Source organism: Octopus sinensis, linkage group LG5, assembly GCF_006345805.1.
Source record: "Octopus sinensis linkage group LG5, ASM634580v1, whole genome shotgun sequence".
NCBI lineage: Eukaryota > Metazoa > Mollusca > Cephalopoda > Octopoda > Octopodidae > Octopus > Octopus sinensis.
The window spans coordinates 30943437-30971068 of NC_043001.1; the positions used below are offsets into that span (position 1 = coordinate 30943437).

General features: G+C 37.4%; 1 protein-coding gene across 2 annotated transcripts in view; it reads left to right on the top strand.

The window, feature by feature from the left end:
• LOC115212405 (uncharacterized serine-rich protein C215.13-like) overlaps positions 1-27632 on the top strand; it is a 59960-nt gene that overhangs the window by 14573 nt on the left and 17755 nt on the right. For both annotated transcript variants that reach the window (XM_036503295.1, XM_029781298.2), the window contains exons 2-4: positions 22807-23681; positions 24695-24741; positions 25703-25870. In XM_036503295.1, the coding sequence (XP_036359188.1) occupies positions 22901-23681; positions 24695-24741; positions 25703-25870 (996 nt within the window). In that variant the 5' untranslated portion in view covers positions 22807-22900. The remainder of the gene's footprint in view (positions 1-22806; positions 23682-24694; positions 24742-25702; positions 25871-27632) is intronic.

Below are 27632 nucleotides of genomic sequence, written 5' to 3' on the forward strand. Positions count from 1 at the left end.
GACAGCTTTTATTTTTCATTTGATTGGTACAGATTTTTAAGTTTACGTGTGTAGGAATGTCTGCATTTCTATATAATTTTGTTACTTCGACATATTAAAGTTTGACCATCTGGCTTGATTTTTTTTTACCGTGGAAAAAGAATGTTAGACGTATTTTAGTTCGATTTACTCTTTACTCTCTTAAATTATGTTATTTGAATAATGATCGTGGAATACTTTATAGTACATTGGGGTCACGTTTCGAAAAAGTAGGTGTTTAAATATGGGTTACCACTAAATCAAGTTGAATACTTAAAGCTTAGATCAGCTACAGTTTTCTATAACAATTCTTTACTTGCCTTTTTTTTCTTTACGTGAGCAATAATTCATCCATCACTAAAATTATAGCGTTAATTATCTTTTTTTTTTACTACACCAAATATGCTAGTATCCATTATACAACTGATTATCAAGTTCGATTGTTACGTAGAGAGGAAAAAAGAAATGACTCCCCACTCCCAAAAGCTGAAGTTTCGAACTACAGGCTGTTCAATTTTCAAATTTCGAGTTTTAACCCATATTGATTGATATTTTAGTTAGCTGTCTAGCACTTTAATCTCACAGGCGATGTGCCATTAAAATAGCAGTTCACATAATGAGTTTTAAAAAAAATATCTGGTTATAACACAGCAAGTATTATATAAAACTATTCACTTATCCCAAAACTGACGGAAATAAAATTTTCCAGAAAACTCAGATCGGAAAGACTAGCACTCAATACCAGAAATATACTCATTCTTGTAACTGGTCTTTTTGTTTTATTAATGAGGCTGGGCGGAAACATGTCTCCTTTGTAGCCTATATATAATTAGATTTAATTTACATTATATATATATATATATATATATATATATATATATATATATATATATATGTATAACGGCGGTGCATCAGCATAGCCGCAGCTCGGAGCTGAAACTAGAGAGAAATATATATATATATATATAATTAATATTTAATTTCTATTCAATATATATATGGCACCTTGGGCAAGTAGCTTCTACTATAGCCCCGGGTCAACCAAAGTAAATGGATTTGGTAGACGGAAACTGAAAGAAGCCTTTCGTATATATATATATATATATATATATATATATGTGTGTGTGTGTGTGTTTGTGTCTGCGTTCGTCCCCCCCTCCTCATCGCTTGACACCAATGTTGGTGGGTTTACGTCCCTGTAACTTAGCGGTTCGGCAAAAGAGGTGGTGCTCCAGCATGGCTGCAGTCAAATGACTGAAACAAATGAAAGACTATAAAATTTATCTTTTACTTGTTTCAAGATTGCAGTCATGCTGGGGCACCACCTTGAATAATTTGTAAAATGGATAGACCCCAGTAATTTTTTTAAAGCTTGGTACTTTATCTGTTTTTTTCCAAACCTCCAAGTTATGAGGATGTAAACACACCAACACCGATTGTCAAGTGGAGGGCACAGGCACCCCCCCCCCACACGACGGGCTTCTTTCAGTTTCAGCCTACCAAATCCACTCACAAGCCTTTGATCGACTCGAGATGGAGGTGCCATGCAGTAGAATTGAACCCAGAACCATGTGGTAGGGAAGCAAGCTTCTGACCACACAGCCATGGCTGCACCTCTCTTTCTCTCTCTCTATCTCTATCTCATCATTGTCGTTTAACGTCCGCTTTCCATGCTGGCATGGGTTGGACGGTTTGACTGAGGGCTAGCGAGCCAGAAGGCTGCACCAGGATCCAATCCTATCTGGCAATGTTTCTACAGCTGGATGCACTACACTCTGAGAGTGTAATGGATGCTGGCATCGGCCACGCTTGAATGGTGCCAGTCAGGCGGCACTGGCAACAACCACTCTCAAATGGTGCTTTTTACATGTAACCAGCACGGGACCAGTCAGCCGGCACTATCTATCTATCTATCTATCTATCTGTCTGTCTATCTATCTATATATATATATATATATATTATATATATATATATATATAGATACTATATATATATATATATATATATATATATAGAGAGAGAGAGAGAGAGAGAGAGAGAAAGAGATACTATATAGAGGCGGCGAGCTGGCAGACACGTTAGCACACCGGGCGAAATGCGTAGCCGTATTTCGTCTGCCGTTACGTTCTGAGTTCAAATTCCGCCGAGGTCGACTTTGCCTTTCATCCTTTCGGGGTCGATAAATTAAGTACCAGTTTCGCACTGGGGTCGATGTAATCGACTTAATCCCTTTGTCTGTCCTTGTTTGTCCCCTCTGTGTTTGGACCCTTGTGGGTAGTAAAGAAATATATATATATATAGATAGATATAGATATATACACACATGCACACACACACACGAGGGCTGAAAAGTTTATATACTGGCTATGAAGGATTGATGCTAGTGCTGTGAAATCTTGTATGCAATAATTTCAACACTTCTTATTAATAACTGCATTGTTAGGTAAACTAACAAATGTACTTGGCTGGGAACCAGTATTGCAGTGAGGACGACGTCATATCCATTGTTGATAACTTTTTTGACCAACAGGAAGCTTCTTCACCATTGGAATCCAATGGAATCCAAGCACTAAAACAATGATGAAAGAAGTGTATTGACCGCAAGGGGGACTATATTGAAAAATAAAACTCATTTGATCACATTCCATGAGAGTTTTGTCTTGTCTTGAGACAGCATTCACCCGGGGTGGGTTGAGCTGGCTTCATTCATCCTCAATGCTGCATCTCTCGCAAACACTGACCAGACCTGGCGATTTGAGGCTAATTACTGCGTGATCTCCAACCACTCCTTATTCCAGCTACGAACGCCGTAGATATGGGGGCCTAGGTTGGGTTCCAGATCAGCATTGACCGTCATCAGTCAGATTTTTCGTTGTCCACCACATTGCTTTCAACAACCCTGAAGGGGAGCTGGGGAAATTGCTTCGTAGATGAATTCCCCTGGTTGACGACAGAGGGCATGACCCAGCCAACACAGACGTCTCGTTAGGATGACTTGTCGGAGGGAGGTGATTTTGCACTCCATGAGAATATCTTGATCAGCCTATGAACTTTTCAGCCGACCATTATATATCGAAAAGTAGGAGGAATATATGATTATCATACATTTTCTTATATTTTGAAAATTCTCTAGACTATATTGAACACATTGTTGTTTATCTAAAAAAAAGAAAAGACTTTGGAAGCTGGCATTAAAGCTCTGCAGTCCTGTATTATTGCGAAACTTGAATGAATGTAATAGAAATTGAATATTTGCAGCATAGCAGCAAAGTTGTAAAAGCTGAAAAAAAGAAAGAATTTTTTTCATATGAATAATCAATTTTGCATCTCATGCTATGGTGTATGTGTGTGTATAGACATAAATATATAGATAAATATCATTTCATAAACAATTGCAGTGTGGAAGGTGTTTATAAGCCATTTAAATGGCTTATAAACACCTTCCACGCTGCAATTGTTTTTGTTCCAGCACACGATCTCAGATCAAGTCACTTGTTATGCTAGTACATCTCCGTAATATTATTTCATAAAAGCCCTTTAAGTTTTCATCTCTTTGTGTTTGCACCAGCAAATCGTTTTCGTTACATACTCATCGACTTTTGTTTGAAGTGGCTACCATTTCAATCAATCAGTCAATCAATTATTCAATATTTATCTCATGCTACTGGGATAAATAGTCAACTGAATAATTTCTTATGATTAGCCCTATTGGTTTCAGCAGTGTCTCTCCTTCCAAACTATAACAACTATATAATTTGATCTAATCACTACAAATGAACAAAGAACTCATCTGTTACAAAGTGCTTTCCATTGTTGGTGATAGAACTTATAGTCAATTGGGCCATCCTTGTAGATTTTAAATGTCTAGATTTACTAATTTTTCAAATTGGTTAAATTTAATATTTTTCTTGAGACCAGGCATAGATCTGTAGCTGCAGGCATGGCTATGTGGTTATGAATGTCTCTTGCAACCACTTGGTTGCAGGCTTTGTTCTTCTGTGCAGTGCCTTGGATAAGTTCCTTATCTTATAGCTCCAGGTTGACCAAAGCCATGTAAGGTAGATGGAAACTGTAGGAAGCTATCAAATGTGTGCCAATGTTTATATATTCCACATACATCACTTCTTGAGTGAAGTTGATGCTGATATTCCTTTTGATATTATGGTTGGTTGCACTGCATTTTTAAAGACTTGTGGTATGAAGAAATCTCTTCCTTGAAAAACAGGCAAGACCTCTGTCCAGTATGAAAAAGATGCCTTCATGCACATGACCCTGAAGCTTTTCCCATCATAGGTGTAGGAGTGGCTGTGTGGTAAGTAGCTTGCTTATGAACCACATGTTTCCAGGTTCAGTCCCACTGTGTGGCACCTTGGGTAAATGTCTTCTACTATAGCCTCGGGCCAACCAAAGCCTTATGAGTGGATTTAGTAGATGGAAACTGAAAGAAGTTCATCATATATATGTATATATATATATATGTGTGTTTGTGTGTCTGTTTGTCCCCCCAACATCGCTTGACAACTGATGCTGGTGTGTTTACGTCCCCGTAACTTAGCGGTTCAGCAAAAGAGACCGATAGAATAAGTACTTGGCTTACGAAGAATAAGTCCTGGGGTCGATTTGCTTGACTAAAGGTGGTGCTCCAGCATGACCACAGTCACATGACTGAAACAACTAAGAGAGTAAAGAGTATCACACAAAGTACAGCCAATCTCTTTGGTCTCCTACCAAAAGCATCTACAACTTTTTTCCTCCTCTTTTAAACAATGATAACTGTAAAACAGTACACTCATGGAGAAATCCTCCTTGTTTGCTACCTGCTTAGCATGTGATCCAGAGGAACTAACAGAAATTCAGTTGCTCCAGCTTCTGGTCCATATCTGCTGTTTCCTCTTTCTGTCTTCTCTATTGCTACTATTATGGCCTCAGCACTCTGGAGATGGTTGATCTTGTATTTTCCCTACTCAGGCATCTCTGTCTCAAGTCAGTCACAATATGTCCAACCTCCTTGGTCCCTATGTTAATTATATTAGTATGTTCTTCTCAGACATTAGCTCTCTGGAATCTCTTTCCTGCAGGTGTTGAGCAGCAGCAATTTAAAAGGGAGCATTAATAGCATTAGCTTCACCAGTCTTGGAGGGCCTGTAAAATTCATAGGCATTACCGTTTCATTCAGACACATCAAGTTAAAAATAAAAGTACAGATTGCTGACAGGAAGAACCTTTGGTATAAAATCCTACATCAAAAAACTTCCCATCTGAGCCCTTGTTGGTATGGAAAAAATGGACATTATTCATAATTGGGCCCCTTGTGGGCAATAAAGAAATAAGAAAATATACTTCAGTAAACTCCATCCAACCCATGCAAGCTTGGAAATGTGGACATTACAACTACAATGATGATAATGATAACAAAGAGGCATGAGCATTGAATGTAGAGGACCTGCAAAGACTTAAGAGAAATGGGTTTTGTATATACAAGTTAACTGAAAGGCAGAGTTTAGTAAGCTGCTATGCATTAACAGTATAATGATAGTAATGATATGTATCAGAAAAGGGATGATTTATTTGCATTGAAACATGGACAGTAAGTGTGATTGTCAGATTGAGTGCATGTAAATCAACTGGGTTTCAAAGGCAGTATCGAATGTATATACAGCAGGTAATATTAATGATAAAGAGATGTGAATGATAATGTTCTATGGACAGGTACTCTTTTTCATATTGCAATTAGTGAATAATAGTGCTGCTGTTAGTTACAGGTTTCCAATGGACCAGTCTCTGATTCATTACATTTCTGATGGCATGAGTATCTGCATTCATCATCATCATCATTCAACGTCTATGTTTTTAACCAGGTATAGGTTAAACAGAATTCTGACTGATACTGAAGTGGATTTTCTATGGCCAGATGTTCTTTCTGTTACCAATCCCACCTGTTTCCAAGTAAGGTGTCTAGCTATTTCCCCATAGCCAAACAGGTTTCCTATGTTAGACTGAAAATGAATAACATTACTTGCATGATGATGATGCTTGATTACAATCTTCATGTGATCTCAAGACAAGGGTACACACACACACATTCATATGACAGGTGTCACACACACACACACACATTCATATGACAGGTGTCTTGCAGTTTCCATCTCTCAAATCCATTCACAAAGCCCAGGACTATAGTAGAAGACACTTGCCCAAGATACCATTCAGTGGAACTGAACCTGAGACCACATGGTTGGGAAGCAAGTTTCTCAACCACACAGCCATGCTTGTGCCTATATCTGTAACTAGATGCAACACAAATATTTCAAGGTATTTCATTTGTAAAGCACTGGTTTAGCAGTTTTCTCACTGATGTTTATATACTTCACCAATATACATCAGTGAAAGGTATACACTTACATGCACTTATATACGACAGGCTTCCATGCAGTTTCTCTCAAATTCCACTCACCAGGTACTGGCTAACCTGAAGTTATAGAAGATAACACCTTTCTAAAAGGCCACAAGGCGGAAGATGTCAAACCTGGAACTTCTTAAACATAAGGTTATGTTTGCATTCAGAGAGTAAATAATTTGGGAGAAACAACAAGCCTTGCTTAAGCCTTAAGCAGTCAAGCCTTACAGGATAATGACACAGAGAAAGCTGCTGGGTTCCATCTTCCTTTACCCCCATCTCCCCTTGATCCCTACTTTTGCAACTGGTTGCTATCATGCCATCAACACTCCGAGTCCTCCTCAGTCACACATCTGTCCTCTTATCACCATCCCTGTTGTGTCCTGCCCCACTCCAACCCTGCAGTCCAATTCTAACCACTGCATTCAGCTTCCACTTCCCAGAATGTTGGCTTTCAGGAATTCCCTCCCTGTACATGTTTCTAAAGGGACATTAACTGTGTCAGTTTCATCTGACTGAAATGGTCTGCCTACAAAGACAGTAGGTTTGGCCTTTTCCTCTTGCATAATCTAACAGTAAAAAAACACTCCCTTGATTGCACAATGAAATAAGCACTTTCCTCTCTTCCCCCAAAAAACCCCAATTATTGCTAATTCTTTGTATTTTAAGTATTACAAGAAAAGCAGCTTCTGGTGGTACCTCAGCAGTCATCCTTATACTCACTGACTTGAGCTTGTTGTGTGTGTGAGTGTGGTATGTGTATAAATGTGTATATGCATTTGTATTTGTCACCTCCTGCCGTCATCACTTGACAACTGGTGTTGGTTTGTTTACATCCCAGTAACTTGAAAGTTCAGCAAAAGAGAGCAGTGGAATAAGTACCAGATTTAAAAAAACAAGTGCTGGGGTTGATATCAAAATAATGGGTGAATGATCTGCAGTTTGGTGATTTAAAATATACTGATATTAAAATTTTGGCTTAAGCAGATGAATGACTAATTATAATTGTTAATAAGCTATGTTACTATCCCTTCCCTTTCAGCTATAGTCTTTTATTTATTTATTTTTACTCATTTTCAGTCATTATACTGTGCCCTTTCTAGGATACTGTTTTTTTTAAGGGTTTTAGTCACTCATATTGACCCTAGTATATATTTCATTCTGATACTTATTTTATCAACCACTATTTATCAAATGGCTAAGTGACAGTTTATACATGGCACCAGTTATTTATTTTTAACTACCCACAAGGGGCTAAATACAGAGGGGACAAACAAGGACAGACAAACGGATTAAAACGATTATATCGACCCCAGTGCGTAACTGGTACTTATTTAATCGAACCCGGAAGGATGAAAGACTAAGTCGACTTTGGCGGAATTTGAACTCAGAATGTAACGGCAAACGAAATACTGATAAGCATTTCATCCAGCGTGCTAACGATTCTGCCAGCTTGCCACCTCGGCACCAGTTATTACACTGATAATTATAAACATACACACAGCCATTGGTTTCTTTATTGTTTTCATCTTCCAAAATTCTACTCTAATAATATTGGTCACTCAAGACTGTAGCCGAAGATGCTTGTCCAAAGTGCTGCACACTTTAATCAAACCTGGTCCTCTGTGGGTGTGATGGATTAGACTGAAATCTTTTGTCAGCCATATCGAGTTTGACTGGCTTCCGTGCCGGTGACACGTAAAAGGCACCATCCGACCGTGGCCATTGCCAGCTTTGTCTGGTCTCCGTGCCGGTGGCATGTAAAAAGCACCATCCGATCGTAAAAAGCACCCACTACACTCATGGAGTGGTTGGCGTTAGGAAGGGCATCCAGCCGTAGAAACACTGCCAGATCAGACTGGGCCTGGTGCAGCCTTCTGGCTTCCCAGACCCCAGTTGAACCATCCAACCCATGCTAGCATGGAAAGCGGACGTTAAACGATGATGATGATGATTACATGACTGGTTAGAATATTAAATAATTGTCTGATATAATTGTTAAAGCTATTGTCATATGTAATCCCTGCTTTTTTCATCCCTTCTCCAGTCCCCTAATCTCTTTGGCACACCTTCAATATATTTGTAAGTATTGATTACTTTGACCAAATACACTGCAATTTTTTTTTTTTTATAAGGGTGTGAGCTGTAATGAATACAATGAGCTCCTACTTATTGTATTGATCCCATCAGGATTTTTAATTGAGAACCTAGAAGGACAAAACTAACTGCAACATTATACTACTTCCCATTCCCTGCAGTCTTTGTTACTTCATCGACTCTGTATTTATTTATAAATATAAAATACCAAGCATTAATTACTCACATCAATGCCCCATTTTGTGCAGGCATAGAAAATCTCTGTTCTTTATTCCATTTACTGGTAGCCATTTGCTTCCCTATTGATTGTTGTATCATTTTCCCTCTGGATTAAGTTATGGTTGTTTATGCTGTCTCACATTTTTATGTAATATTGGCTTTTATTTGTCTTGTATTTCCTTACAGATCCACAGATACATGAACAATAAGGACCAACAGAACAACCCCATTTAAATTTCTATATAAAAATACTTATTTTTGGATACTATCTTGCCCCTAAATCAATCTGTAGTTAACGTCACCTAACTCACTGGATGAGAGCCATGCTTAGACTTGTGGAGGCACATGGCCTAGTGGTTAGAGTAGCGGACTCATGGTCGAGAAATCGCGGGTTTGAATCTCAGGCTGGCCAATGTGTGTGTTTATGAGCGAAATACTTAAGCTCCACGCGGCTCCGGCAGAAGGTAATGGCGAACCTCTGCTGACTCTTTCACCACAACTTTCTCTCACTTTTTCCTTCTGCATCTTGCAGCTCACCTGCGACGGACTGGCGTCCCGTCCAGGTGGGGAACCTATATGCCAAGGAAACCGGGAAACCAGCTCTTATGAGCCAGGCATGGCTTGTGAAGGAACAAACATAACAACAACTGTAGTTAACATCACCTAACTCAGTGCATGAGAACCGTGTTTAGACTTGCTTCTGCTGTCCTCTTTCTTTGCTCCCCTTTCTTTTATATTCAGGACTTGTTAGAGGGAACTGCTGTCAGATTACTTTGAAGTGGGACAAAGCAGATGCAGTTTGGTATTTTTTTAATTTTATTATTTCATATGCTATTCTTTGACCGAAGTTCTATTCACGAGTAATGATTATTGTTGTTGTTTTTGCTTAGCACCAACTCTGCTCTGGCCGAATAGTCTTATGACTACAAGCATTCCATCCATGCCTATCCTTTCTTCTTGAAGTGATTGTGTATCTAGGACTACATTATCAAATATATCCCTCTCTTGTCAGGACAGCTGGCTATGATAGGGAGATTTGGCTGCTATTTCTGGTAGGTATAGCAATCATGTAATAGGCTCCCACCATGAATAATGGCTTTAATATATTAGAATAAAAACCAGATTGTACATTAGTATTCTAAGTACCTTAGATATTTGTCCTCATCTTGTTTGTTGTAAACACGTTTCAGTTGATATACCCTCCAGCCTTCTTCAGGTGTCTTGGGGAAATTCAAACCTGGGTTCTCGTTCCTAAGGTATTTTTCGATGTTATTATTATTAATATTGTTATTATTATTATTATTATTAGTGTTCAGGTCACTGCTTGGAATCGAACTTGGAATCTTGGGGTTAGTAGCCCGCACTCTTAACCACTACGTCATATGCCCACGGGCATATGGTGTAGTGGTTAAGTTTGATTCCAAGCAGTGACCTGAACACTAATAATAATAATAAAAATAATAATAATAACATCGAAAAATACCTTAGGAATGAGAACCCAAGTTTGAAATTTCTCCAAGACACCTGATGAAGGCTGGAGGGTACATCAGCTGAAACGTTGTGTTAACAACAAACAACATGAAGACAAATAGCCGTCAAATGTAAATAATGTACAGAATTCCTCCTCTCTTAAATATAGAACTGTATTCTAAGTACCATTTCAGTTCTTGGTATCTAGTCATGGTGATTTGATTAAATACAGTACCTTGTATTTTTTAAAGCTGACTATTTCATTCACATTTTAGTTTATTTTCTAAAATTTAAAACTGTTATTGTTTCTGCTTGTTATCATTGTTTCGCTTGATCAAACATTTAGTATAACAGACATCATTGTAGCACTGTTCATTAACCCTTTCGTTACTGTATTTATTTGGAGATGCTCTGCGTTTCTTTCATTTACTTTAAATATAACAAAGAATTTAGTAAAATAACTTAGTTATCATTCAGTTAGTGTTAGGAACCAAAATTGTGACTAAGGTTTGGTGGAAAATTTTAATTCAAAACTTTTGAAAGTAAGACGTTTGTACTACAGAGCCAGAGCCCGGTTTCAGCCGGGTTGCTAACGAAAGAGTTAAGACAAATAACACTGTAAAAGTCTCAATATCACAGGTCTAAAAGACATTGCATAGAAGTATTTCAAGCCAGCTCTGCATAAATCAACATCTAACTTGAAAGTATTCCAAGTCTGCTCTGCTCTAGTAGACATTTGGTACGGAAGTGTTCCCAGTCAGATGTTTGAGCTGATATCTAACTTGGATATATTCCAAGTTAGCTCTGCTGCAGCAGACACCTAACAAAGAAGTATTTCAAGTTACCTTTGACTAGGCATTTTATTCTTTTGCTTGTTTCAGTGACTGGACCGTGGCCATGCTGGGGCATGGCCTTGAAGGGTTTTTAGTTGGGTAAATTGGCTTCAATACTTATGTTTTTTTTAAGTTTGGTACTTATTTTATCAATTCCTTTTGCTAAATTGCTCTGTTACAGAGACATAAATCAAAACTAGTTGTCAAGTGGTGGCGGACAAACACTCACCCACACATACACAACAAGATTCCACACAGTTTCCATTTATCATATTCACTCATCAGACATTGGTTGGCCAGGAGCTAAAGTAGATGCTTGTCCAAGGTGCTGTGAAGTGGGGCTGAACCTGAAACCACATGGTTGTAAAGCAAACTTTTTAACCACATAACCATGCCTATAGAAAAATATAAATTAATGATGAATTGATGCTCTGTAAAGAGTAAAAAACCTAACATTTCAGATCTGTCCTTCTTCAGCTTTAATCCTATGGTTTCAAAATGACTGTGGTATTAACTCCGAATTAAGGCGTTGAGCTGGCAGAATCGTTAGCACGCCGGGCGAAATGCTTATTGGTATTTCGTCTGCCGTTACATTCTGAGTTCAAATTCCACCGAGGTCGGCTTTGCCTTTCATCCTTTTGGGGCCGATAAATTAAGTACCAGTTACGCACTGGGGTCGATGTAATTGTCTTAATCCATTTGTCTGTCCTTGTTTGTCCTCTCTGTGTTTAGCCTCTTGTGGGTAGTAAAGAAATAGGTATGGGTGATTCAATAGAAGTGATGGGAAGAGGAAAGCCTGGTGCATGAGGTGGTGTACAGTTTACAAGCTCAGAGGAACAGATGAAGACATGTCTGTGAGCTAATGATGATGAACCAGTTAAACCTCAGCATGTCAAATTTTGATCTATTCTTGACCATTTATTACAGTTTAATCCTCTAGATTTCAGATTTCTCTGTCAAATGTAATACTTATTTATTCACATTGCTTTGAATTAATCATGCATTATTTTGTAGCTTTGAGATTTTGATGAGATACCTGTTAATTTTTAGAACGATATAATAGGGTTGGTGTGAGAGGTCAGACCTGGCCATTTTAAACATAAAACAAATAGAATATATTTATTTCTTTACTACCCACAAGGGGCTACACACAGAGGGGACAAATAAGGACAGACAAACGGATTACGTCGACCCTAGTGCGTAACTGGTACTTAATTTATCGATCCCGAAAGGATGAAAGGCAAAGTCGACCTCGGCGGAATTTGAACTCAGAACGTAACGGCAGACGAAATACAGCTACGCATTTCGCCCAGCGTGCTAACGTTTCTGCCATCTCGCTGCCTAGAATATATTGAATAGAATATATTGGCTGAATATAGCTGGTTTAAATGTGAATGGGTTTAAAATTCAAAATGACTTTATTGGGTGCAGACAAGACTGTATGGTTAAGAAGTTTGCTTCCCAAATATGTGGTCCTATGTTCAATCCTACTGCTCAGCATGCTGAACAAGTTTTTCCTTCTATGACCCTGGACCAACCAAAGATTTAGGAATGGATTTTATAGAGTGAAATTGAAAGAAACCCATTGTACCGGTGGCATGTGAAAAACATTTGAGTGAGGTTGTTGCCAGTGCTGCTGGATTGGCCCCTCTGCAGGTGGCACATAAAAGACTCCACTTGAGCGTGGCCGTTGCCAGTACTGCCTGACTGGCCCTGATGCAGGTGGCACTTAAAAGCACCCACTACACTCTTGGAGTGGTTGGCGTTAGGAAGGGCATCCAGCTGTAGAAACTCTGCCAGATCAAGATTGGAGCCTGGTGCAGCCATCTGGTTCGCCAGCCCTCAGTCATATCGTCCAACCCATGCTAGCATGGAAAGCGGATGTTAAATGATGATGATGATGATGATGAATGTATGCATGCATGCATGCATAGACATATATACATACATATATACAGACACGCACACACATACACATATTTATAAATCTCTGAGTGAGCGTGTGTGAGTTTCTGTATGTATATGTATATACATACTTACATACACACACACACACATATATACATACATACACACACACACATACATGCATGCATGCACGCATACATACATTCATGCATGCATACATACATTCATGCATGCATACATGCATTCATACATACATACATGCATTCATACATACATACATACATACATACATACATACATACATACACACACACACACACACATACACACACACATACACACATACATACAAGTATGTGTCTGTGCATGTTTTCTGTTTACCCATATCTAGACATTGCATGATGGTTGTAGAGGAGCACCATTGTCATACAAGTGAGATTGATTGTTTCCAGTCTTCCATGAAAAATGTTTCTGGCCATGGGAAATACTACCTGGCTTGGAAACAAATAAATTTTGGTGACAGCAAGGGCATGAAGCAGTAAAAGATCTGCCTTAGCACATTCTGCCTGACCCATGCAAGCATGGAAAAGCAGATGTAAAATGATGATGATGATGATGATAAAAGAAATTAAGTTTGGGAGTTTTTCAAAATGAATTATTAACATAGGTATACTCACCAATTATTTCATTAATTGGTAAGTATATTTTTTTGTGGGACACTAAACTCTGCTTGCGAAGACCTGTTGAGGCAAGTGAAATCGGAATCAAAATCGAAATCAAATTTGATGATTGGCATCCGTGCTAGTGGAGCGCTAAGAGTACCATACGAGCGTGATTGTTGCCAGAGCAACAAGCTGGCCTCCATGCTGGTGGCACCATTCGAGCGTGATCGTTACCTGTGTCGCCTTACTGGCACTTGTGCAGGTGGCAAATGAAAAAACATTCGAGCGAGGTCGTTGCCAGTGCTGCTGGACTGGCTCCTGTGCAGGTGGTACATAAAAGGCACCATTTGAGCGTGGCCGTTGCCAGTACTGCCTGACTGGCCCTTGTGCTGGTGGCACGTAAAGGCACCCACTACACTCGGAGTGGTTGGTGTTAGGAAGGGCATCCAGCTGTAGAAACTCTGCCAGATCAGATTGGAGTCTGGTGCAGCTATCTGGTTTAATAGTCCTCAGTCAAATCGTCCAACCCATGCTAGCATGGAAAATGGACGTTAAACGATGATGATGATGATGAATTCATTATCATCAAACTCTTAATCCTGTAATCAGTCTCTAGAATGTTTTCCACAAAAATGTTTTTTTCGCCTGAAATCAAATATATGATAAATACATTTCTTATATGTTATAACTTCTTCTTGAAGCACCTAATGATTAATAAGTTTTTTTGTGTGTGTGTGTGTTCTTTTCACTTCCTTTTTAAAGTTTTATATAAGTGTGTCCTTGAACCATTTAAATTCACAGGAGGTAGATTTCCTGAGATCGTAAAAGTTTATTATTGTCGTCGTTAACGCAGCAAGCTGGGAAGAATGTTTTGTGGCATTTCATCCATCTTTACATTTTGTATTCAAATTATACCATGGTCTGCTTGGCCTTTCATGCTTTGGGGGTTGATGAAATAAGTACCAGTTGAACACTGGGGTCAACATAATTGACTTACCCCTTCTCCCAATGTTACTGGCCTTGTGCCAAAATTTGAAACCACTATTATTCTTGTTGTTGTTGTTAAGGCAGCAAACTGGCAGAATTACTCTTTTACTTGTTTCAGTCATGTGACTGTGGCCATGCTGGAGCACTGTCTTTAGTCGAGCAAATTGACCCCAGGACTTATTCTTTGTAAGTCTAGTACTTATTCTATCAGTCTCTTTTGCCGAACCGCTAAATTACGGGTACGTAAACACACCAGCATCGGTTGTCAAGCGATGTTGGGAGGACAAACACAGACACACAAAGATACACACACACATATATATATATATATATATATATATATATATATATATACAACGGGCTTCTTTCAGTTTCCGTCTACCAAATCCACTCACAAGGCTTTGGTCAGCCTGAGGCTATAGTAGAAGACACTTGCCCAAGGTGCCATGCAGTGGGACTGAACCCAGAACCATGTGGTTTGTAAGCAAGCTACTTACCACACAGCCACTCCTACGCCTACATCAGACAAAATGCTTAGTGACATTTCACCTGTCTTTACATTTTGGGTTCAAATTTCACTGAGGTCAACTTTGCTTTTCATCCTTTCAGGGTCGATAAAATAAGTACCAGTGTAACACTGGGGTCAATGTAATTGACTTGCCCACTTCTTTCAAAAGCTGCTGGCCCTGTGCTGAAACTTGAAACCATTATTATTGTTATTATTGTTTTTACTCGGAGAAACTACTTACCTGTAAAATGTGAATGTGGAAAACTGACTAATGAATAACATGAAAATTTAACATTATTTACGTTTGATGGATATTTGTCCTCATCTTCTTTATTGTTAACACAACGTTTCAGCTGATGTACCCTCCAGCCTTCATCAGGTGTCTTGGGGAAATTTCAAACCTGGGTTCTCATTCCTAAGGTATTTTTCGATGGTGTTATTATTATTATTATTATTGTTATTATTATTCAGGTCACTGCCTGGAATTGAACTCTGAATCTTGGAGTTAGTAGCCCACACTCTTAATCACTATGCCATATGCCCGTGGGCCCACGGGTATATGGCGTAGTGGTTAAGAGCACGGGCTACTAACTCCAAGATTCCAAGTTCGATCCCAAGCCGTGACCTGAATAATAAAAGTAATAATAATAATAATAACAACATTGAAAAATACCTTACTTATTTAATCGACCCCGAAAGGATGAAAGGCAAAGTCGACCTTGGTGGAATTTGAACTCAGAACATAACGGCAGACGAAAGACGAAATACCGCTAAGCATTTTGTCTGGCGTGCTAACGTTTCTGCCAGCTCGACGCCTTTACACTACACTAAAATATGACACCTGATGAAAGCTGGAGAGTATATCAGCCGAAATGTTGTGTTTACAACAAACAAGATGAGGACAAATATCTGTCAAATATAAATAATGTACATAATTCCTCATCTCTTAAATATAGAACTGTATGAAAATTTAATTCAAATTTTTTTGTAGGTATAGTATAAGCAGAGAGTTAAATAGTTTGCTTTGCAACCACAAAAGCCTAGGTTTGATCCCACACCATGGCATGTTGGGCAAATGTAATTTTCTATAGATTTGAACTGCTCCATATCTTGTGAGTGAAATTGGGTAGACAGAACTATATAGAAGCCCATTGGTTGGGGAGGGGGATTATACTTATAATTAAAAAGTATATTCCTGTACATACACACTGTACCATACTAATCCTCTCTGAGAATTACATTTAGGATACATATGTCTATGAAATGTTCTGCCACTTGTTAATCCAGGAACAAGTTATTCAGTTGATGAAACAACTGAATCCTTATTCTCAAACAACTGAAACCCATCTTCTTAGAGCGTATTATGTTGATTTGTTCAACTCCGCAGTCTCACTGCAAACTTATAGATTGTAGCAATGAGAAAGATCATTATACCATACAGCAGGTGATATTTGCTTGCTGCTAATAAACCTTCTCAGATTTGTTGTTGTCATACCACTGATAGCTGTTAATTATCTCTGACAATAATAATTACCTTGTAACTTAGTCTTTCTCTATTTACTTTATCATTCCTAATTAATATTAGCTACATTGTTGATCTTAGAAATCTAGAATGACATAACACCTTTGTAAGAGATGTTTGTCAATGATTATGCTTTAATTTTTCTTAATACACATTTTAGTAAATGTATCTAGTAAGTATTCAATGAAGACTATATTAAGTTTTAATCAATATTCCTGACTAAAGTTGATGATTAAATGGTAATATTTTAGTGTAGTGTAAAGGCGGTGAGCTGGCAGAAACGTTAGCACACCGGGTGAAATGCTTAGCGGTATTTCGTCTTACGTCTGCCGTTAAGTTCTGAGTTCAAATTCCACCAAGGTTGACTTTGCCTTTCATTCTATCGGGGTTGATTAAATAAGTACCAGTTATGCACTGGGGTCAATATAATCAACTTAATCCATTTGTCTGTCCTTGTTTGTCCTCTCTGTGTTTAGCCCCTTGTGGGTAGTAAAGAAATAGGTATTTCGTCTGTCTTTACACTCTGAGTTCAAATTCCGACTAAGTCAACTTTGCCTTTCATTCTATCGGGGTTGATTTAATAAGTACCAGTTACGCACTGGGGTCAATATAATCGACTTAATCCGTTTGTCTGTCCTTGTTTATCCTCTCTGTGTTTAGCCTCTTGAGGGTAGTAAAGAAATAGGTAATATTTCAGTGTAGTATTGGTCACTTGTATTAATGTGTACAGTTGGAGCTAACCTTCTTAGTTTCTGTGTTCTTGCTATTCTTCATTGTATCATTTTCTTAATGGATCCACTGACTAATGACAATGGTGTCCTGATCAGAAACTTGGTTGTTTTGGAGACAACAATTTTTTTTGTTTTTTTCTATGTCCATAATAATAGTTTAATAAGCAATTACTAATGTGAAATAGGAATCTTCCATTTTATTCAGTTTTCAGTCTTTGATTGCTGATGGTGGTAATAGATCAATTAAATAAGAAAATCATTAGGCTAACTTATTGATCATGAATAATCATTGATTAGCTGTAACAATACCCTTTTTTGTACTTTCTTTCTGAAATGGCTTCATTTGTTTGTAAAAAAGAAAGAGAGAAAAAACCCCAACTATATTGTGTTACTTCTGGTGGATTTCTTTATCCACACTTCCACCAATAAATAGTCAGCCATTCTAGTATAAAGTTGTTGAAAATGGTTGTTTTTTAAACTTCACTAATGGTATTTGTCCTTGTTTTATCCTTGTAGTATTGATTAGGTTTCTTTCCCAGGTCTTTTGTTGCCATATGAATTACTTTCATTCTTGGATAGAGGAGTAGAAATATGTTTAATAATGAACCTTTTCATTTTGTAATTATAGTGTGATGGGGAATGAATGTGTTGGTATAGATGTTTCTCAGTGCTTCTACTAGTGCTCACTAGATGAAGTGGTTTTTCAGCTTATGGCTTTGTCTTGCTATCTCCCTATTGAGTAACTCAAGCTATTAAAGAAGGGAAATTTGTTTTTTGTTTTAAAGTGTACAATGTAAATGTAAAGGTAGTTGAGACTCATTAGAAATATTACATTTATCATAGATGCCTTCTCTTGCAGTGTATCTGAGTTCAAATTTCACCTGTGTTGATTGTCTTTTAGCCTTCTGAATAGTTATAAAATACAAAACTATATTATGTTCATCATCATCATCATCATCATCATCATCATCGTGTAACATCCGCTTTCTATGCTAACATGGGTTGGACTATTTGACTGAGGACTATTAAACCAGATGGCTGCACCAGGCTCCAATCTGATCTGGCAGAGTTTCTACAGCTGAATGCCCTTCCTAACACCTACAACTCTGTGAGTGTAGTGGGTGCTTTTACGTGCCACCGACATGAGGGCCAATCAGGTGGTACTGGCAACGGCCATGCTCAAATGGTGCCTTTTATGTGCCACCTGCACAGGAGCCAGTTCAGCAGCACTGGCAACGACCTCGCTCAAATGTTTTTTCACGTGCCACCAGCCTGGAAGCCAGTTTGTTGCTCTGGCAACGATCACGCTCAGATGGTGCTCTTAGCACTCCACTAACACAGATGCCAGACATCAAATTTGATTTTGATTTCACTTGCCTCAACAGGTCTTTGCAAGCAGAGTTTAGTGTCCAATGAGGGAAATATCCATAGTATCACTCCTTTTCCAACAATTAGTTTTATGCTTAAAAAATTTAATAATTCTATTCAGTATCATGACCAGTTACATATTTAATACTCTTAGTACATATATTTCTCTCAAGTATCTGTCTGATATCCTTATTCTTATTCTATGCATTATAAATATAACACCTTTTAGACAAAAATTCGCAGTTCTTTCTTGAACAGGTAAGACTCTCTCTCTCTCTCTCACTCCCCTCTCTCCACACACACAACACACACACACACATACACACATATATATATAGCAGATTAAAATGGACTTAGAAACACGAGTGCATAAAAATAGACTGTTTTCCTTAAAGGGAACTGTTCCAGACAAATTGAACTTACATAGTAGCCAGCCACAGTATAATACAGTAAGTCCAAGAATAGAGATGTTTGTATTACACTTGTGAAGGAATAAATGTAATACTAACACCTCCATTCTTGGAATTACACTAAATGTATGTATGTATGTATGTATGTACGTATGCATGTAAATAGTGTGTATGTATGTATATATTTACATGTCATTTACAAAACAACTTTCCTTAGCAATCTAACATGGGCTGAAATCTTCTATTGACACTTTGAAATTGTAATATTTTCACTAATTTCTTAGTCATAATTAGCAAAAGTGAAACCTGTTGACTATGCAAACATTTTATCTCATAAAAAAATATATACATTTTGTACATTTTCCTTCTTGTATTTTTCACCACACACACACATACTCACTCACTCAGCATACTAATGAATCCGTATGTCTATATAGTTTTTAATATTTTAGATTTTAATATAGTTTTTAATATCTCTGGACAGGGTATAGGGCTCTGATGCTCTGAAATACTAAGCTGGAAACCAAGTAGCAATCTAAATGTTTTAAATAAAAGACAATGGCAATCTAACTAACTACTCAGTCTGTCTTACACTTAGGAAACTTGAGTTAAAATCTTGCCTTCAGTTGGTGATCCAATTTAAGCCAAGATTTACGGCTATTTGATATTTTGATATGATACTCTTTTATATAGCAATGAAAATATTTTGCTTTTTTACTATCTTACATTTATTAACTTCGGCATTTTTTGTTTGTGTTTGTTTGGACACCCCCACTACATTTAAAATCAATACATAATAAAGAAGAAAATTAAGAAGTTAATAAATGCAAAAAGATTAAAAGGCAACATTATTTTTACTGTTATTGGAAAGACTACTTTATCAAAGAATAACATGTAGCTATAAAGTAAAGATAAAAAAATGTAGTGTGTAATAAATTATACCTGAAACTATAAGTGCTCTAGACTAAAATCTTTCATAAACTGGCTCTGTGAATAGGTGTAGGAGTGGCTGTGTGGTAAGTAGCTTGCTTACCAACCACATGGTTCTGGGTTCAGTCCCACTGCGTGGCAACTTGGGCAAGTGTCTACTACTATAGCCTCGGGCTGACCAAAGCCTTGTGAGTGGATTTGGTAGACGGAAACTGAAAGAAGCCTGTCGTATATATGTATATATATATGTATATGTTTGTGAGTCTTGACAACTGATGCTGGTGTGTTTACGTCCCCGTAACTTAGCGGTTCGGCAAAAGAGACCGATAGAATAAGTACTAGGCTTCCAAAGAATAAGTCCTGTGGTCGAGTTGCTCGACTAAAGGCGGTGCTCCAGCATGGCCACAGTCAAATGACTGAAACAAGTAAAAGAGTAAACTTAGATGACTCGTTAGACAAGATTATTAGTTCTGGTTTCTGGAATTCTAGGTAAATTAAATAAGATGTTTGTCATATTTTTGCTTGGTTTTTATTCTTTTATTTGTTTCAGTCATTTGACTGTGGCCATGCTGGAGCACCGCCTTTAGTCAAGCAAATCGACCCCAGGACGCCTGTGCTAGTAGAGTGCCAAGAGCACCATCCGAGTGTGATCGTTGCCAAAGCAGCCAACTGGCTTCCATACCCATGGCACGTAAAAGGGCACCATTCGAGCGTGATCGTTACCAACGTTGCTTCACTGGCACGTGTAAAAAGTGAAGGTCATTCGAGCGAGGTCATTGCTAGTACCGCCTGACTGGCCCCCGTGCCGGTGGCATGTAAAAAGCACCCACTACACTCTTGGAGTGGTTGGCATTAGGAAGGGCATCCAGCTGTAGAAACTCTGCCAGATCAAGATTGGAGCCTGGTGCAGCCATCTGGTTTGCCAGCCCTCAGTCAAAATCGTCCAACCCATGCTAGCATGGAAAGCGGACATTAAACGATGATGATGATTAAACCCCCATTTACTCTAAAAATTACCAATCTCGTGCCGAAATTAGAAACCCTATTTCGAGTGTAGAAAATCATGGTAACCCCACCACCACCACCACCACCACCAAAAAAAAACAAACACAACCTTAACTTCTTGTGGAAAGAATGACAGTAGTAGTGATGTGGAAGAAGGGAGAGGGAGGTGTATTGATTGGGCTTTGTTGTGGTGGTTGAGATTTACAAGCAGCTAGTTTAATGTAGCAGAGACCATTGTAACTGCATAAAAGAGACAGAAAGAATGTAGATTTATAAGCAGCCTATTAAATGAACAACTTTTATTTGAAATATTCTAGACTGTGCATGTCTGTAAATATCTGTCTACATGCATGTTTATGCATGCATTGTATATCTGCATTCTTCCCTAAAAATATGAGTAGCTGTCCAGGCATGTCTTGTCTGGGTTACATGTCTTTCAAGTAAAGCTTACACTCAGGTTTCAGATTGTTTTTTTTTTTTAATCTATTATAATCTAGTAATGTTTCAAGTGACACTTAGCATATGTCATTGTCTACATAATAATAGGGGGGTAATTACTGAAGTGCTGCTAAATGGTTTGTAGTTCAAATCATGTCTCAGCCATGACACTTTGTTATTAATTAAACAATGCACTTACTTTGCTTGCTTTAACCAACCTTATTAGAGAATATATATATTATATATATATATATATAATATATATATATATATATATATCAATAATAATAAAGGGTAAAAATTAATTAATTAATTAATAATTTTACCAAGTAGTTCGGCATGTTAAAAGAACCATTATCGGTAAACTTAAACAAAAATTTTTATAATTATGAGTATAATTATAATTAAGGTTCAGCAAAAAATTTGCTTCACCACATACCGAAATTTAGAAATAGCAGCCAAAACTAGCTATTTCTCTACCATAAGAAAATCTCCCAGACAACAATACTCAACAACCCATGTAGGCAAAGATGAAAAAAATAATGAATTCACCTGGCTTCGATTAACTGTAGATGCGTTTCGGAGTTAGATAGATGTGAAAAATGCAAAAACCACATTTCCACTCCATCATTCTTGCTCTTCAGTACAGTATTTCAAGATTTTAAATTTGAGAGCACTGTAAAAGAAATTGAACATACCTTATCTGATCAAACGACATCAGACAAACTACATCCAATGATTGGTACTTCCGAATTCAAACAGACGAATGAGATCTTGTATTTTCCCTCACCTACCCACGTGTGTTACTGAGTAAAAATTCTACAGAAAAAAAAACTGTAGTTTACTATCAGGGAGAGAATTATATTATCAATAATAATAAAGGGTAAAATTAATTAATTAATTAATTAATAATTAATAATTTTACTAAGTAGTTTGGCATGTTAAAAGAACCATTATCAGTAAACTTAAACAAAAATTTGAGGGTTTTCAGAGGTACAGCCCCCTAAAAATCCCCTGCGTATTATACTCAAGGGTGGACTATACTCGAGGATTTACGGTATTAATTGTCACCTCACCACTTATATATTATTGTATGTGTAAGGATAAGTGGCATTTAGGTAAAACTATTTGCAACAATTCAAGTACCTAAATTTTTTAATTACTTTTGGTTAAAATGATTCTGCTCATATATTTTGTTTTGATTTAACAAATACTAAATTTTATGATTTATTCCAAAGAAATTTTTTTTCTATTAATAATGGCTCTCATTTGTGTTTTTGCTCTTTTTTTTTTTTTGTTTAGATATTTTCGGTATTTTGTGAGAATTAAGGTGATATCTGAACAGATCAACTCAGTCACTTACTCCTTCATTGGTTCATCTCCAAACTTACTTCCTATGGAAGGAGGAAATAATATCTACACAGGCTCACCCGATTCTCCTCATTTTTCTCGTCGAATTTCTCGTCTCTCTGATGTAGATGACATAAAACGTGACCTCAGCAATATAACCGATGACTCTAATGATGACAGCTACCCACTGGCTCATATCAACCCTGTTTTTTCTTCGCCTTCGAACAGCATTGATTCTGGCTTCCAGTCTCCTTCCATTGAGTGTTTATCATTATCTTTTTCTCCAGACATCTCTCTCTCCTCAAACCATACTTCATCTTCTCAAAGAAAAGATTATCACAAATCAACAATAAATGGTAGCACTCAATATCCAAAACAGGAGCTTGATATTAATTTCGCTTCACCAGAGGGAAATGTCTCTTCTTGGACTACAAAGACTCCGTCAACTTCATTTATTGAACTCTCACTTAACGATTCCAGTTCCTGGAAGAACAATGTTGTCCCATTGGCTGACCCTACTCCAATGCAATGTTCAACTCCCCTATTACCACGTAACTTGAAAATCTTAGCAACCCCTCCAGTCACAAGCTGTTCAACAAACAATGTGGAATTTATTTTAAATTCTCAAAGCTTCCAGTTATCTTCGTTGTCCTCTTCTACAACTTCTACAACCAATTCTGTTGGACTGTCACTTTCCAAACCGAAGGAACTTGTAATAGAAATTCTAAAACCCGTTTCCTTCTCTGAGGCTCAAATATCACCACTTGCTCCCACAGCCTCATCTTTCCAGACTGCTACATTGAATAACCAACCTAAAATCCAGACTAGTAAGTACTTTACTCTTTACTCTTTTACTTGTTTTCAGTCATTTGACTGCGGCCATGCTGGAGCACCGCCTTTAATCGAGCAACTCGACCCCGGGACTTATTCTTTGTAAGCCCAGTACTTATTCTATCGGTCTCTTTTTTGCCGAACCGCTAAGTGACGGGGACGTAAACACACAAGCATCGTTTGTCAAGCGATGCTAGGGGGACAAATACAGACACACAAACACACACATATATATATATATACACATATATACGACAGGCTTCTTTCAGTTTCCGTCTACCAAATCCACTCACAAGGCATTGGTCGGCCCGGGGCTATAGCAGAAGACACTTGCACAAGATGCCACGCAGTGGGACTGAACCTGGAACCATGTGGTTGGTTAGCAAGCTACTTACCACACAGCCACTCCTGCGCCTATAGATATTTATAGATATTTTTCAACAGTTTTAATTTACTATATTAATATTTAAAGTTGAATTATTAAATAGATTTTATTGAGATTAAATTGATTGTATTAATTAATTGATAACATTATATATAAGAGTTGCTGAAGCATGGAACAAACTGCCGGCATCAGTTGTTAGTTGTTGGAGCACTGCATCCTTCAAAACTTCCATGCTTCCTGAGATTCGCCAACACTATACTTGATTTTCTCCCCTCCATACACACACAAGCATATATCTGACTCATACACTGTTCACTTTCCAGATATTTGTACATTACTGCATATGCTTTATATGCACTTTTGACAAGTTGTGGTGCACCTGAGCACTGTATACAATAATTTCATTATATTATATTATATAGACACATAGTGCTAAAATAAACTAAAAACATAAAATAAGTATTAACCACTTAAACGATTTATCATAAGACTTTCAGTTCATATTAGCATGGGAAAATGGATGTAAAAATGTGAAACTAAAATGAAATAGATCCAGATAAAGAACTTATAATATTATCTTCATCTTACATTCTACTAAATAATATATATAACTTTACTTGATAGAACCTGGAGAAAAACTGAACCAGACTGAAAAGACATCAAATCCACAGGTAAGTACTTTGTTTATCTTCTGTATGTGAATGAAAATGATGTATAAGATTACCATCTAAGAAGTCCTTAATCCATAACTTGAAGGGGTGGCATGGACCTTGTTGTTTAACTCCAGGTCAGCCCTGATTGAGAAGACTTATGATCAGCAGTATTCCAGTAGTGTCTACAAGTCTTTTATCTCTTACATAGTTTATGTAAGACTACATTACTAAATATATTGTTCATCATATCAATAGGTTGGGTGTAACTTGAGGGAGATTTAGCTGCCATTTCTAGCATGACAACTAACTGTTAAACTTCAAAATGATATTTAATTCTCTATCTGAAGTTGTTGTTTAACCACAGGTCAAAACTGAACTGAGAAAACCTCTGATGTAATATGTTCTAGTCAGCCATGACCACACCATCTTTATACTTGATCATAATTATTTATGACTACATTATCTAATGTACCCTCACTTTTTTAAGTTGTTAATGGAAATTTGGCTTCTATTTCTAGCAATGTGAGTGACCACATGAGGGACCCCTAAATTACTGAGGGATCCCTTCATTAATTTAGTTTATCAACTCAAGAAAAGCTGCCAGTCCTAAAGGTTATGAACCTGAAACCACAAGGTTGAAAAGCAAGCTTCTTAGCCACACAGCCATGTAGATTTTTAATTTCATTTGACTCAAATGTTTTTGCTACGTGTTTTATTGAATATTTGCTTTATTATTATTATTATTATTATTTATTATTATTTATTATTATTATTATTATTTATTATTATTTATTATTATCATTATTATTTATTATTATTATTATTATTTATTATTATTATTATTTATTATTATTATTATTATTTATTATTATTATTATTTTATTATTATTATTATTATTTATTATTATAATTATTATTATTATTTATTATTATTATTATTATTATTTATTATTATTATTATTATTATTATTATTTGTAGACTTTGGGTAGCAGCCAGTTCAACAAGCGACCTCCATTCTCTTATGTGAAGTTAATAGAAAATGCACTTAACAGTCGTCATGATAAACGCATGACCTTAAAAGAAATCTACCGATGGATTGAAACCAACTATCCTTATTACAGCAACACTACAAAGCTTGGATGGAAGGTTAGCTCCCCTTTGCGCTTTGAAAACTGTATATTTTGGGCTATATTGTTATGTTGAGTATATCCTTAGATTATTTACTAAAATTCTATGTATAGACAGATGTGAGCACCTTTTCTGTATATAGAGTATTTATGCAGTTTATCTTTGTGTATGGAAAAACGTGCAGTTGGCTGAATTGGTTTCTGTCCTATGTTGGGATGTTATCAGTAAATATGCATTCACTTTAACTATCCACAGAGACACTTCTTTTAAACCTACTATCACATTGGACTTGAGTAAATAAATTTAACCCTTTAGTGTTCAGATTTACTCTGTTAAATGTAATACTTTTTCACTCAAGTTGTTTTGAATTAATCATACATTATCTTATAGCTTTGATGTTTCAATGGTGTGATAGTTTATTCTTAGAATGTCACTGTAGGTTAGGTGTGAGAGGCTAGATATGGTCAGTTTGAATATAAAACATGTAGAGTATCTGGGCCAGATATGGCTGGTTTAAACACTAAAAGGTTAAAGCATTCTTGGCAGCTAGTTTCATTAATAATTATCATCATCATCACTTACCATCTGTTTTCCATGCTGGCATGGGTTGGATGCTTTGACAGGTGCTGACCTGCTGAAGGCTGTTCAGGCTCTATTTCTGTTTTGGCACGGTTTCTATGGCTGGATGCCCTTCATAATGCCAGCCACTTTATAGGATGTACTGGGTGCCTTTATGCAGCACCAGCACGGATGCTTTTTATATGCACCGGCAACTATGAGCCTGCAAGATTAATGATGCTCAGCTGGAGAGGGCAACCATGCTTTTACTGGTTTATTAATACTTTTAATTTTAACTGCTAATGCACCAGCAAGTTAGATTCAAAGAATATATTATATGCACAAACTGGTCTCTCCAATTTACTCAAACCCATAGTAAGAGTAGTTTTATAACCAGTATCTCTATGGACATCATCATCATCATCATCATCATTGTTTAACGTCCGTTTTCCATGCTAGCATGGGTTGGATGGTTCGACCAGGGTCTGGGAAGCCAGGAGGCTGCACCAGGCTCCAGTCTAATCTGGCAGAGTTTCTACAGCTGCATGCCCTTCCTAATCCAACTACTCCATGAGTGTAGTGGGTGCTTTTTATGTGCCACCAGCACAGGGGCCAGAGGAGGCTAGCAATGGCCACATGGTGCTTTTTATGTGCCACTGGCACGGACGGCAGTGATGGCGGCGCTGGCATCGGTCATGTTTGGATGGTGCTTTTTATGTGCCACCAGCACGGGTATCACAACTACAATTTCCACAGTTGAAGATAATACTCTGTCACAAACAAAATCCAGCTAGTCCAGCTGGTCCTACCTTTTCTATCTTTGAAAATATTTTTTATACAGATAAGGTGTACATCTGTTTTTACATTACATCATCATTTTAAGTCCACTTTTCCATGCTTGCATGGGTCAGCTGGAATTCAGTGAAGCTCTTCCTGTCACCAACTCTCGTTTTTTCCAGGTAAGAAAGTGCTTCCCCTTGGGTAGACATGTTTACATGAAAGGCTTAAAATGAATGGCATCGCTTGTATAACAGTAATGCTTGCTTACAGCAAAGGGGTGGAAACGCAAACACTACAAAAATACATACGTCTCTATGTTTACATCAGGAGTGAAGCCAGGTTCTAAAGTTAGGGGAGCAACCACATAATAAAAAAAAAAAAGGTGCTGTGTAAGAAGTTTGCTTCTAATCACATTGTTTCAAGTTCAGTCTCACTGTGTGAC